General features: G+C 39.2%; 1 protein-coding gene across 2 annotated transcripts; it reads left to right on the top strand.

Annotated features, from left to right (window-relative positions):
- The first annotated feature begins 7,168 nt into the window (after positions 1–7,168).
- Positions 7,169–13,740, top strand: Tmem17 (transmembrane protein 17). Of its 2 annotated transcripts, XM_063229489.1 has the most exons (5): positions 7,208–7,368; positions 10,810–10,919; positions 11,167–11,270; positions 11,432–11,545; positions 12,521–13,740. In XM_063229489.1, the coding sequence occupies exons 3-5, from the start codon at positions 11,175–11,177 to the stop codon at positions 12,797–12,799; spliced, it is 489 nt and encodes a 162-aa protein (XP_063085559.1). In that variant the 5' UTR covers positions 7,208–7,368; positions 10,810–10,919; positions 11,167–11,174; the 3' UTR covers positions 12,800–13,740. The 2 variants fall into 2 exon arrangements, with proteins under 2 accessions (XP_003467545.2, XP_063085559.1); XM_003467497.5 differs by lacking the exon at positions 10,810–10,919 and having other exon boundaries at positions 7,169–7,368.
- The last annotated feature ends 257 nt before the right edge of the window (positions 13,741–13,997 follow it).

The raw sequence follows: 13,997 nt of genomic DNA, 5'->3' as shown, positions 1-13,997 counted from the left end.
CACTAGCCACCTCCATTTCCTTGCTGGGTCAACTTTTAATCACAGTATTTACCACTGTCCGTTATTAAGAACATCCATTCTAGCATATAAAAGTTCACTTCTGTTTAATTTCAGCTTCAAAGTGAGTTCAAAACTATCCCCCCTTTCTTTTCCTCCTTCATATTCAGATTTGCTCAAAGATAATCAAGGCTGTAGTGGTGGCTTGGAATGCACTGTGTGAGTGGATGGAGGTGCTGCACCCTATAGCCTCCCTCTCCTCTGCCTAGTGCTCCCTTTCTGGTACTGGGACGAGAGGAATGGAAAAGCAGATACCCTTACAGGAGTTCTCTAGGGAGGCTGTAGCTCTCTGTCTTTTGCGTGCTGCTGCTTCTCTAGTTAGCACTATTCGACTGGATGTTCTTGATACTGCAGAGAATCAAGTACAGGTTCCCTTATTGGCCAGGTCCTTAGAGAGCAGCCCACTGCCCAAGTCCCTGCAGCATACACCCTTACTTTACCTCCTCCGTGAGGGTCCAGCTAGCAGCCTGTCTAGGAGCGGGGAAGGTAGGGATGGAGCTGCCTCTCCTGTCAGCGAGGCCAACCTGTCACCACCCTTCTCTAATTCTGGAAGCATCTAGCACTCTGCTGCTCCAGAAGTCAACAGAGATGAATGAACACCAGTCCCCAGCATAGTAGATTCGGGAGAGTGGGTTACTTGTAAAAATATTCCTAATGAGGCCTTTGCACTGAGCTATTATCTCCAACACTATTTTGTAATGTAAATTCTGAGACAGGGTCTCGCTAAGTTGCTGAGTTGCCAGGTTCAGCTCAAACTTGTGATCCTGTAGCCTCAGCCCCACAAGAGTGCCAGGATTACAGGCTTGTACCACCACAGCAACCACTTCTAAAATTTATGAGCCGCTGTCTTGAGAACTCCTCTAGATTTCTCTAGAAGTACCTGCATCTCCTTATTACATTGAGAATGGGGAAAGGAAGGGAATAGACTATCCTGCTGAACACCATACCTCATCACAGGCTGTCTTCCTCTCTACCTATCTTTTCCGTACATTTTAGGGAGTGAGGTAGGGAGGTCTGGGGAATGTCTGAGGTAGGGCCACTTCCCTGTCATTTATTATCAGAGTAGCCAAATTATAGGTGGTCTCTCAATTTAGAATATGAGTACTTACCTCCTGCTGTGCACAGTTTTGGACTTCGGCCAGGGCTAAGGAAACACCCTTGATGATATTCTGTTGTATTTGTCTCCCTCAAACTTGTTAATTTTCACAGGACTCGGTGAAGGTAAAACTAAAAATAAATAAATAAGTAAGTAAAAAAAGAACAAAAGTAAGAATAATTCTGTATTGACTAGAAATAAAGTGGTAAAGGAGAGGGGATATAATAATTGCAATGGTTTTCTCTTTTACAAAGCAAACATCTTCAAGAAAATCTAGAGTTGTATTATTCATCTACATAAATATAATAAATAATTCAACTTTATTTGAATTCTTTACATGTACGTGTGCCTTTCATCTTAATAAAACTTGCCCATTTACCACATTTCCACTCCTAACAACCTTGATAGGGTTGAAGAACATAATCAGACTTAACTAAGCAATGCACAGTACACTGTAAAAGCCAAAGTAAAGGTATTTGTTAAAAGTACAGAACCTTGGGGGCTGGGGATTTAGCTCAGCAGCATAAGTGCCTACCTTGCAAGCAGGCAGTCATGAGTTGGATCCCTGGTACCGATAAAAAGGAAAAAGACAAAAAAAAAAAGTACAGAACCACAATTTAAAACAAGCCAGAGGTACCAAGGAATAATATATCAATATCTGCTGTGGGGAAGCAATATTTTATTAAAATCAATAAGAAAAAAAAGATTAATTTTCTTCTAGAAAGGAGGACATAATTCATATTTATGCCTGTGATATATATTTTAGTATAGTAGAGCTATCACTACTAAAATCGGAACTTATTCAATAGAATTACCACTTGTTTCTAATCAGGACGACCATTCATTTTGACAGGTCTGAGGGTTCCTTTTCTGATTTGTTTCCCTCTCTTTGCCCTTCCCACCTCCCACACAGTTTGACAATGGAGCACCAGGTCCTGTAGATATGCTGTGTGGTGGGTGGACACGAAGAAATACCAAAGAAGCAAAAAACTAGGATATAAACAGCATCTTGAAAGGGAAAGAATTTTCTAATAAAAAATACTCAATGGGAGAGACTTAGAAGTCAGGGGTGAACTATCACAATATAGTATAAAATTCCACTCATGAGACTTTTACTTTCCTTGTAATTCATAGCCTGATTCTTTCTTATAAACCTCTGAAAAGGGTCATGAATAGAATGTTATATGAGCAACTGAAAAAGTATTGTTTACCTATTAGCAATTTGAAAATTATAAGTTGACACTTCAATTAATTTAGAGTAAGATTTTTAAAATGTGGATACTGATGTAAAATCATACATGAAAATATTATATCCAGACATATAATTTATCTTTTAAATTTATATATATACTAGAAATACTTTCATAAATTCATTTTAGAGCAATAAACTGAATGACATTTACTTGATATTATTTCTAAACTATTAATATCAAGTAGAATTTATATCTTTATCAGGCCAAAAAGTAATTTAACTCCCTAAATCAGTTTTTAATTACATAATACTGAACAATTTTGTATTTTGTACACAAGAGACAAATCATATTAGCATCGCAATTTGTTTGAAAATAAATAAATTATGAATGTAATTAAACCCTAATGAAATACAATAAGCAGTTATTGAAGAAGCAGTTATTACTCTGCACATCAACACTGGATAAGAACTAAACTTTATAGGGTTACGCATTAATCCTTTTTATTTCAAAGAAACACATTTCTATTGGTGCATATTGTAGTACAGAATAACGAGATTCATTGTGGTATATTGATACATGCACGTAGCATATTTTGATTATTTTTACACGCTCATTACCTCCCTGACACCTCCCTTTTCCCCTCTGCAAGACTACCTTCTAGAAAGAAACACAGTTCAACATTAAGTCTCTTTTATTTTTTAAACAAATTCACACAATAAACCTCTTCAAAACACTAGTGGAACTAATGTGCTTCCAGTTCTCTAAGGGAAGACTGGGCAACATCTTCATCAGTCTTAATTAGGATGCAATGATGTGAGAAAAACAGAGAATTCAACTACATTATAACCCTTCTGTTGTTCTGTATAACACAACAAGGGAACTTGAGAGGCATTTGCTTTTTTACTGTACTTCACATATCATGCTATTCACCCTTTCAAGTGTACATTTCAAGCAAGGCGTGGTGGCACATGCTTGTAATCCCAGCACTCTGGGAGGCCAAAGCAGAAAGTTTACAAGTCCAAGAATAGCCTGGGCAACTGAGTAAATCAGTGAGACTGATTTCAAAGTAAAACTGAAAAGAGGCACGGTGGCACAGCGCTGTCATTCCAGCACTTGCGAGGCTGAGGCAGGAGGAGAGACACAGTGTGGACACAGTGTGGCCTACATAGCGAGTTTATGGCCAGCCTGAACTACATGGCAAGACCCTGTCTCAAAAACAAAAAGGGCTGGGGATGTATGTAGCCAGAGGGAAGGCCTACGTTCAGTTCCCAGCACTGAAAAAAATAAGTCTACATTTAAATGATTTTTTAGTTTATTTACAAGATTGTACCATTATCACCACCAAGAGATTCCAAGAAAATTTAATCACCCCATAAAGAAACTCCATGTCAATTCCGATTCCCTAAGAACTCCTGCTCTCATAACCACAAATCATTTTGTCTATATGAGTTTTTCTATTTTTAGCATTTCATATAAATGGACTGACACAATGTATGCTCTTTTGTATGCTGCTTATTTTACTTAGCATACTATTTTCCAGGGCAGTCCATGTACAGCATGCTGTGATAGTTAACTGATTATGTCAATTTGAGTAAGAAACATCCACCTAATAGATCCTCATAGTGTGGTTCTGTAGTGGCCAAAGGGATGTACTGGAGGCAGAAGACCCGGCCTGGGTGTGAGTGGCACCCATCAGTAGGCTTGTCAGTGGAATGGAATAAAGGGAAATGAAGAAGGAGGGCTTACTTCTGTTTCTTTGGAGGAGCTCGAATCTTCCTCACCTTCACCTCGGAAGCTGCTTCCTGGCTTCCAGTGTAGACTCTCGGGCTTCCTGATATGAACTCCCACGGGACTTGACAGTGACCTCCAGGCCTCTGACCTCTGATCAGACCCTCGGATCTCCAGCGCAGACAGCCCTTTCACTCCCAACCCGACTCTGCGGCGGCCACTGTAGGTCTCTGCTATAAACCCTTATATATCTACCCATTGTGGATTGTTTGTTCTTTGCAAAGTAGATTGTTTTACTTTTTAGTTATTGTGGATGATACCGCTGTAAATATTTGTGCACAGGTTTCTGTGAGGACATTTGTCTGTGGTTCTTCTGGGTATAGTCTGAGGAGTTGAACTGCTGACTCATATAGTGACTCTATCATTAATATTTTTGGGGAACTTCCTAATTTTTCCAAAGTGACTATACCATTTTATAATTCCATTGGCAGTATATGAGGATTCCTCTTTCTTTCTTTATATATTCTTCAGTAAGTCTCATTTTCTGTTTTGGTTTTTTTGTTGTTGTTTTTCTTTTTTACAGTTGTCTCAGTAGGTACAAAGTGGCAATTCATTGTCAATCACTGTGGATTTGATTTGCATTTCCTTAATGACCAGTGAGGACATCATGTGCTTACTGACTACTTGCACAGCTCCTTTGAAGAAATGTTTGTCCTAATTGGGTTTAGTGATGCACACAGGAATCTCAGCGCTTAAGAGGCAGAGGCAACAGAATGGTTGCAAGTTTGAGGTCACCATGGACTACACAGAGTTCAAGGCCAGCCTGAATGAACTCTATAAGGAGGCCCTGTCTCAAAGGAAGAAAAAGAAAGAAAGAAAGAAAGAAAGAAAGAAAGAAAGAAAGAAAGAAAGAGAGAAAGAAAGAGAGAAAGAGAAAGAATTGTCTAAATTCTTTATCTTTTTAAAAAACTGGGTTGTTTTTCTTTTTGGTATTGTAACATTTTTAAATACATTCTGGATATTAAATCTTTAATCTCCAGATTTCTGAAGAAATTGACTCTGATCATTTTTCGCCAGCTCTCTCATTGATTTTATGAAGGAGAAGGTCATCTAAAACCTTTACTCCACCATTTGCCCGACAACTCTTCCTATGTATTATTTTTGACATTTGCTCAACATCATGAACACCTTTAATGTACATACCAAGAGAATGAAGACGACTCCTGCATTATAATTACATCATGCACAAGTTACAGACACATATATCCTCACAACTCAACAACGAAAAGAAAAGCAATGCAATTTAAAAAAAAAAAAAAACAGGAAAGAACGTCAACAGAAAGAGATTGAGTCTGCTTGGGTTGGTGCTTGGAAATAATGACTCACGGATCTGTTCTTAGCACACACTCCTCAGGGCGCATATAATGTCGTGGTGAGACGTGAAGCAGCAGAAGCTGCCATCTGAATGTTTGCAGTGTTGCATAAGAGCAAGGCGTCCTGCACAACAAACAGGCTTTCAAGTCTGCAGGGTACGTTCCTTTGCTGGAGGTGATTTCATCGTAGCTTGCAGTCTCGGCTCCTATTGAAATAAAGCAAAATGAAGCTTTTCCATTGGTTTCCAAATACAATTAATCACTTCTTCACTAGTGTCCTTTTATGACAGTACTTACAACAGTGTGTCGTACTTATTTGTTTTCATGTCTCTCCCTCCAGGTTGAACTTCTTAATAGGGAAAGGCCTTAATCCTAATTAGCCTTGTACAATGTCCCAAAAAGTCATAGGAATGCAAAAGACATTTGTTGAATTATTTTGAAATTCTAGCCACAGCACTGTTTCTTTCTGTACTTTCCCTCTTCACATATCTATATATCTACATATCTATGTATCCATATATCTAAACAGGATTTTTTCTTTTGGTTGTAAGAATAATTCTGTTCACTACCACTAAGAGAAAGGCCAAAAAGGAAAGGCCAGAAACCACCAAGTGTCAATGAAGTGTATGGAATAACAGAAATGTTCATTTATCGCCGGAAGCAGTAAGAGCGGTACACTCATTTTGGAAAACTGTAGACAATATCTATTAAGACTGGGTCTTTCTTATCCTCTGACCCAGCAATTTCACTTCTTGAATACGTTCAACATAAATGAATGCACATGCTCACCAAGAGGCATCTTTTCACCAAGAGTAGCACTGTTCATAACTACTCCTAACTAGAAAATACACAAATATGCATTAACAATAGAAAAACTTATTTTGTACCGTCACACAGAGCAAGGGAAAAGAATCTAAATTCAACAATATGAAGAAATTTTATGAAATTAACGTTGAGAAGAGTCAAGTTCTTTTTTAACCAGAAACTTCTTACTCTAGGATTATTTAAATATAAAGCATAAAAACAGGCAAAACTACTATACTATTGGACACTGAAAGGGAATAATAGAGGGAGCTTCTGGGATGTTGATAAAGTTCTGTGTGTTGATCTGGCCCGACCCATTGTCTGAGTCTTCTGTTTATTACAGTTAAACAGGTTTGGTTTTGTTTTCTTTATTTTGCAGTATTGGGGATTTGAACTCAGGGCCTTGGCACTCTAATATGCTCCCAGCTCCTCTAACTATTTTTCTATTTTGAGATGGGATCTTACAAAATCACCCACGGTGGGTTTGAACTCGGCAATACCTCCGCCTCAGCCTCCCAGAACATTGGGATGACAGGTGTGCACCACCACACCCGGCTGCTTAAATGAGTTTTTAAAAAGAGTAATGCATCTTAATTTGGAAAATAGAGATATTTTTAAAAAGCGCTTAACCACCCACAATCCGACTGTGCAGCGATAACTACTGTTAGTATTTTGAATTATTTCTGTCCAGTCTTTTTTTGAAGTCAGTATTCTACGAATTCTGTACTTCTCTCCAGAAAGGTGTGCGGACTCCTTGTGCACTGCAGCCCCACATGGTTTGTTATCATTTCTGATTCGTTTTAAAACACTGGGGCTGAAAGGTGCGCCAAAGAGGCGCAAAATCCGGAATCTGTGAGCGCTCTGCCCAGCACGCCCCTGGGAGCCCAGGCGGGGCTCTCGGCCCGGCTCGCGCGCGCACCCGCGTCCCACCGCCTCCGCATCGCCCGGTTGCCGTGGGAACCGCAGAGCGCGACTGCGCGCGCAGACCTGCGGGTGTAGAGAGACTGAGGCCCAAGGATGGAGCTGCCGGATCCAGTACGCCAGCGGCTGGGAAACTTCAGCCGGACAGTGTTCCGCGACTCCAGCCGGACCGGGCCGGAGTACAATGGGGGTCCGGGTGAGTGGCCGAGGCCCGGCACCGAGTGCGTCCCGCGCGGGTGTTGGAGCGGCCTGATTTTTGCCCAGACAAAAAATGGCGGCGTCGCCTTCAAGCGGCCCACCGCATTGCGGAGAGCTCCTTGGTTGGGAGGAGGGGCCGGGGATAGAGCTGGGACCCCTTCGTCCCCTAATCCCAGCCTGGCCTGGTCCTGTGCCACCTGGCCAGCACCTTGCAAACGCAGCAGCTGAGATGACGCCAACCTTTGCGCCCTGTGAGGCCCACTGGTGCCTTAGAGACGACTCAGTCAGAATTACATGTTCTGTGCAGCACACCAGTCGGTGAAGGCCGATGTTAATTTTCCTGCGTCGCCCGTCCGAGCTTTCCCGACCAGGTCCCCATCCGGAGCCCTCATCCCCAACTCTGGTGAAACAGTCTTGCCTTTTCTTTTCCTTGCAGAAGTACGTTCCTCCTCAAGCCGTTTTCCAGCAGAAGAAATGAGGGAGAGTTTTTAAATGAGTCGTTGTACACTGCTATCCATCCAAGTGATGCCTGCCAAACTACCCCTTCCCTGCCTCCTTTCCTCCCCTGTGTAAAACTCTTTCCTCTAATCTGGTAACAGAATTCCACTATGTAACGATGCTGCATCCAACATGAAGGATAGGTGATGACGCAGTTTGGTAGAAAGCAGTTTCTGCCTCCTGAATGATGAGCCGGCGCACTGTCAACCAGACTAGTGTGGTTCTCGGCATTGACCTTCAGTGGTGGAATAGAAACCGTTTCCTCCGCCTGTTTTTAAGGATTTTAAGGGGGTGCAAAGTCAATTGCTGTAATTGCAGTTTGTCACCTTGATCATTTGCCTAATCCCTAAAGCCTTTTTAAAATTTAGAATGTTCAGAGTAAAACATGAAAAACTGGGTTTCTGAGAGTGAGACTTAACAGGCACTAAAATCTTATGAAGCAAAGTATTAGGAATCAGCAGACCTGTACTGGAAAAGACTGCATAATAAATATTCTAGGCTTTGGGCAGCTATAGACAGTGGTCGTTTCGTGGGCATGGGTGTGTACAAATAAAATTTTATGGACCCTAAAATCTGATTTTCACATAGTTTTCACATATCACAGAATATTATTTCTTAACACAAGAGGGGCCAGGGATTTAGCTTAGCGGCAAAAGCACCTGTCTGGCAAGCGCAAGGTTGTACATTCAATCCGAGGTACCAAAAAAAAAAAATTTTAAACACAAGAAAAACATTTTTAGTTCACCAACTGTACAAAAATAGACAGTTGGCCTTTTATATTATATAATGTTTTAAGTTCTGTTTATAGGATTCAACTGGAACTTCTGCAAAATGTAATGAATTTATACCTTCAGGTTTCACATATATTGATTTTTGATTGCATGATTAAAATTTAATCTGCTGAAATAGTGCACATGGTCCAATTTTATCATGTTATATATATAACATATATATAAAAAATTTCTAACATTGAAAAGTGATCTTTGCAAAGTTTCGAATATAGTTTTTACTCCACAGGTAATAAAATTTTCAGTTTAATCAATTTATTAGTTTCCCACATTTTCATCTTTGTTGATATGAAATAGTAATAATTACTTATACTGTAAAAAACAAGTTAACTTTCGTGTTCATAGCTGACCAAGAATTATACTGTCATGGAAAAAGTGCTAGGCTGATGAATCGTCTTCAGATTTAATAGATTTTAAGACTGTCTTTTATTAGTGTCAATTTAATAAATTGGTCTGAGCAAAAGATCATAATAATCAGACATATTCTTGGAGCTAAAGGAAATCATTTTTCTGTAAGAGACCATGATTCTTTCTCACATTTCAAATTTATTAAATGACAGGTTAAAATATTCGACTGTGGAGAAAAAGAAAAATAAATGTTTTAAAGAAATTTATATTGGGACCTTTGTAAAATCTTAAATTTAGAGCAGTTGATTTCAAATATATATATATATATATATGCTCTTAAGGATTCAAATTTAGAATGTGTTCAATTCAAAAGATCAAATTTTAATCTAGGCCTCTTTTACATAAAAGCAAAAGACGTGATCAACCTTAGATAAATGAAACTCACTATTATAAATGGCTGTACTATTGATATCCTTGTGACAGTATGCTTTCATCAATTCATTCTTTCTTCTTATTTGTAGTTGATGTTCACAATGTGTAAGGCAGGATGTTAGGTTCTATGAGGGTCTCAAAACTGGGTTGGACATGGTTTTTGTTTCCAGTGAGATTGTACCTGAGGTATGATCAAAAAGTATGGTCAGTGTTTAAATTGTTTTAAGTTATTACAGTAAAAGACATTGCTGTTCATCTTCTTCAAAATACTCCCCACTGCTTCAAACACTTCTTGCTACTTTCTAAAGCAGTTCTGCAAGTCCTCTTGCATGTGTGCTTCTAGTTGCATTGTTGTGGCTCCTCAGTGTCCTAAATCAGTTCAAAAACATCTTTACATGGTCATTTTGTAGAAGAGACCAAAGTCACACAGTGCAAATAAGGTAGATGAGGCGCTTGATACTTTTCAGGTTTTTTGAGGGGAGGAGTCAGGGGGTTGAGACAAGTCTCACTATACAGTTCATGCTGGCCTTGAACTCATCATATAGCCCAAACTGACCTTAAATTTGTGATTCTGCCTTAGCCTTAAGTGCTAGGATGACAGGCATGTACCACCTTGCCTGGCTACCATGGTATTTTTGGTTGACAGAAACTGCCTTAAATAGTTGATCAGCTCAGTGTGATAAAAAAAAATGGTGAATGTCTAAATCAAAAACTTACTACAGTAAAAGACACGTTGCCAAGAATGATGGTATAAGTGTGTCTGAAGCAAGGGGAAGCACTCTGAGGGGATTCGCAGCAATGTGTCTTTTAGCATAATAAGTTCCTAATTTAAACACTGACCACAGTTTTCAATCACTCTTTATATATGTGTAAGAGGAGGAAAGGGCACTATTTGTTGAATGCCTACCAAGTGTGCTAAGCATGGTGCTAGGATGAAATAATTTGGGTTACTGCTAATCTTCACAGGCAGCCTGTGAGGTAGTTGTAATGTTAACATTTACTAATAGTGAAATGAAGGCTCAAACAGGTTAAATAACTTATTTCAAATCTGGAATCCAGGACTGTAGAGTTCTTGGTCTCTGCAGTGTACCAGACTGTGTGATGTGCGGGGAGTTCTTTGCCAGAAATTCAAAAAGAGATTTCTGCCAGGTTGGAGGGAATATGATTGAGGAAGGATTTATAGAAAATCAGGCATTGGATGGGATATTACAGAATGGGTAGGTTAGGGTATAGTGAAAGAAAGGAATGTATTTATATTTGAGATTAATTTTTATATGAGGGTATGAAATATTTTTATCTTATGCATTTATTTTATAGAATCTTTACATAAAATTCTACAAAGGAAACAATGATAATTACTGTCTGTTCAACAGGATTCATCTTGCTAACTCACATTTAATTTCTACAAGTAGTGTGCAGAAAAATCAGCAGACTATCATGGCAAAGTAATAAAGTAATTGAAGAATATGAAACATATCCCCAGGTAATCATTATTGGGACTAAATGGTATTAGGATGAAAATTCTTTTTACTGTCAATAATTACAAAATTATATATGAACCAATAATAGTCATTAATTCTCAAACATGAAAGAATTTGAAGAACTTCAACCAAAATTAAGAGATACAGCTCAGTGGCACAGTGTCTGCCTGGCAAGTGCAAAGTTGTGAGTTCAATTTCCAGTACAAAAAAAAAAATTAAGAGTTTATTCCTTTTCTGTTTGTTCTGTAGATAATGAGATGAGCTCCAGTTTGGTCCTGCAGATGTCACTTTATTTTAACACTTACTTTTTCCCACTTTGGTGGGTGGGCTCCATTATGATGCTTCATACGAAGGTAAGTCTGTGCTTTTATTACGGCCGTGGCCTCTTATGCCCTTCCCTAACATTGCTACATTATTAATAAAGTTAAGAGTCTTTAAAAATTGTTTTTCTTTTAAGGTCAGAGCTACTGAATGTAGGATTTTACAAACATAGTTTTTTTGTTTTTGTTTTTAGTATTCGTTCTTGCCTGACTACTACAAATTCATTGTGATCACTATCATCGTCCTCGTAACCCTCATTGAAGCTATCCGCCTGTACCTGGGCTACATGGGTAACCTGCAGGAAAAGGTAGGCTCTGCTTCCCTTCGTCTCGGTGCTACACGCAAACGCCTTTCCAGGCCAGTGTAAGGTAGTGAGCGGTGGAACAAGCAAAGGCTCTCTTAAGTCCTGGCTCCAAATGAACCACTCTGTCACTGTAATCTCTTTGCTTACTGTTTTGAGCCTCTGGTGCTTCATACAGAAACCATTAAACGGAGGAAAACAGTACTTACTACAAATGTTTGTTGAGATTCAGTGAAATGATTTAGATAAAGTACCTGAAGTGCTGATTGTTAAGCACTTCAGAATTGATAGTTTTCCCTCTTCTCATCAGCCTAGTCAATTAATAAGCAAAAGGAGAAATTATAAATTCACTTCCTATGCCAGACTCATGTCTTCTGAATCATGATGCTGCCTAAGCGTTTAAGGTGTTGGGATAATTCTGTGGTTGTCTAGGCCCTTTGTAATTAGACCACACCCAGCATATGGAACTATTTCCTGCCATTTCTTAACCCGGTCATCCACTCCAGACTGATGTGCTGATTCCCGGTCATGCTCCTTTCACTTGTTTATTTCCCTTCTTCCTATCCCTCCCTCTGCACAACTTTATAAAAGCCTCGATACATTCTTGAAGTTTTTCTTTCACCTACTCTAACACTCCCTTTTTTTTTGTACCACTTAGTTTATGCCTCTAAGTGTTGCATTTAATTCTTCACCAAACTATGCTATTATAGTACTGATTCACACAAAATTAATTTTCTTATCTACGCATATTTTCTAAGGGCAAGAGCCATGTCATACTCCTTTTGAAGTATAGACACCATACTATGGGTTAACAGCAGTACTGTTTATTTATATGCATAAACAGAAACTGTATTTACTGATCTCATTACTCTCTTTTGTTCAGATAGGATCAAAATCAGGGTGTCCCACGTGCCAGACAAGTATTTACCACCAGTCACACCCCAGCCCTGATTTCAATACTTTTACTGTGTGTCATTGCAGGTTCCTGAGCTGGCAGGCTTTTGGCTTTTGAGCCTTCTGCTGCAGTTGCCTTTAATTCTTTTCTTGCTGTTGAATGAAGGCCTAACAAATCTGCCCTTGGAAAAAGCAATGCATATCATCTTCACTAGCTTTCTTACTTTCCAAGTTATTTTAGCATTTTATACCTTGAAGAAAATGGTCAATCAGTTGGCAGCTCGTTTCCACCTCCAAGACTTTGACCGGCTCTCTGCAAATAGAGGAGACTCGAGAAGAGTGAGGTCATGTATAGAAGAGATTTAATCCAGTGCCACTGAGAGAAAATCAAAGATTTTAGAAGACTGTGAAAGTTAGGAAGCATCAGAGCTCTAGCATGAGAAAAAGGACAAAGCAAGTATTTCAAATTGTGTGCTTTCCAGCTCTGAAATTCCCAGGTTGAGGGCAGTGATAAAGCTTCATATTACTACATGAAAGCGGTATATTCACCCTAAAACCTACATGCTATCCACCTGAGGCTAAATTTCTTTTTTTATATATGTAGAGTTTTCCAGATATGTAGACATCCGTTATTGTGTTTTAGTGCAATATTTCTAGTTACAACTATAACTAGAAGTGGATGTATTTCTTTCTAAATTTGTTATTATCTTGGCTGTATATCTTACCATGCTTCTTCAAATACATAGAAATGCTAGTCCCAGGGGGTTTTAGCTCAATCATAGCAGAGTTGCCTAGCATGCACAAGGCCCTGTGTTCACTCCCCAGTGCTGCTAAAACAAAAGAAAAACAAATGCTAGTCAACATTTTTGTGTATTAGACTATATTCGTAACCAAAAAATCAAGTTTTCATGTCTGTTACGATTAAATTCTAACCCTAGGATTTGTTAGCTATTATACTGAGGTAAAGAAGACAGGTGTTTTTTGTTGTTGTTGCTGTATTTGTTTTTGGTGGGGGAGTGGTTTGAGACAGGGTCTCACTATGTAGTCCAGGCTGGACTTGGACTCGCAGTAGCCCAGACTGGCCTCGAGCTCATAGTGATCTCCCTCCCTCAGCCTCCCAAGTGCTGGTGATACAGATGTGTGCCACCATGCCCAGCCTTGACAGGTGGATTATCAGGATACTCAGAGAATACTTTTGTCATAAGAATTGTAACTTTTATAAAACAGTGTTCAGTATTTGTTGTGGTGATGTGCAAAATGTTTTCATGATGAATTATTTGTGTTAATAAAGTATTAGCAACAGATTATTCCTGTCATGTGCAGTTCTGTTGTCTTTTGTTGTACACAGTTGCAAGAAAAGGAAGGAGAAAAAAATACTATCAAGGCTTCTGTATAGCAGGCACTGTAATAGACACATTAAATTAATCCTTGTGAGTTCATCTGCTAGGTCATTGTTCACTGAAGAACTGCTGTATACCCGTTAGATTCACACAAGGCTTGATTTGAAAATCAGGGTCTATTAACAAAGTAAGGGCTGAAATAGTCAAAGGGACCAGATTCATGG

Source organism: Cavia porcellus, unplaced genomic scaffold (genome assembly GCF_034190915.1).
Source record: "Cavia porcellus strain 051 isolate PalLab524CR breed Dunkin Hartley unplaced genomic scaffold, mCavPor4.1 scaffold_18, whole genome shotgun sequence".
NCBI lineage: Eukaryota > Metazoa > Chordata > Mammalia > Rodentia > Caviidae > Cavia > Cavia porcellus.
Note: the sequence above shows the minus strand (reverse complement) of the source record. Positions and strands in the feature narration are given on the sequence as shown.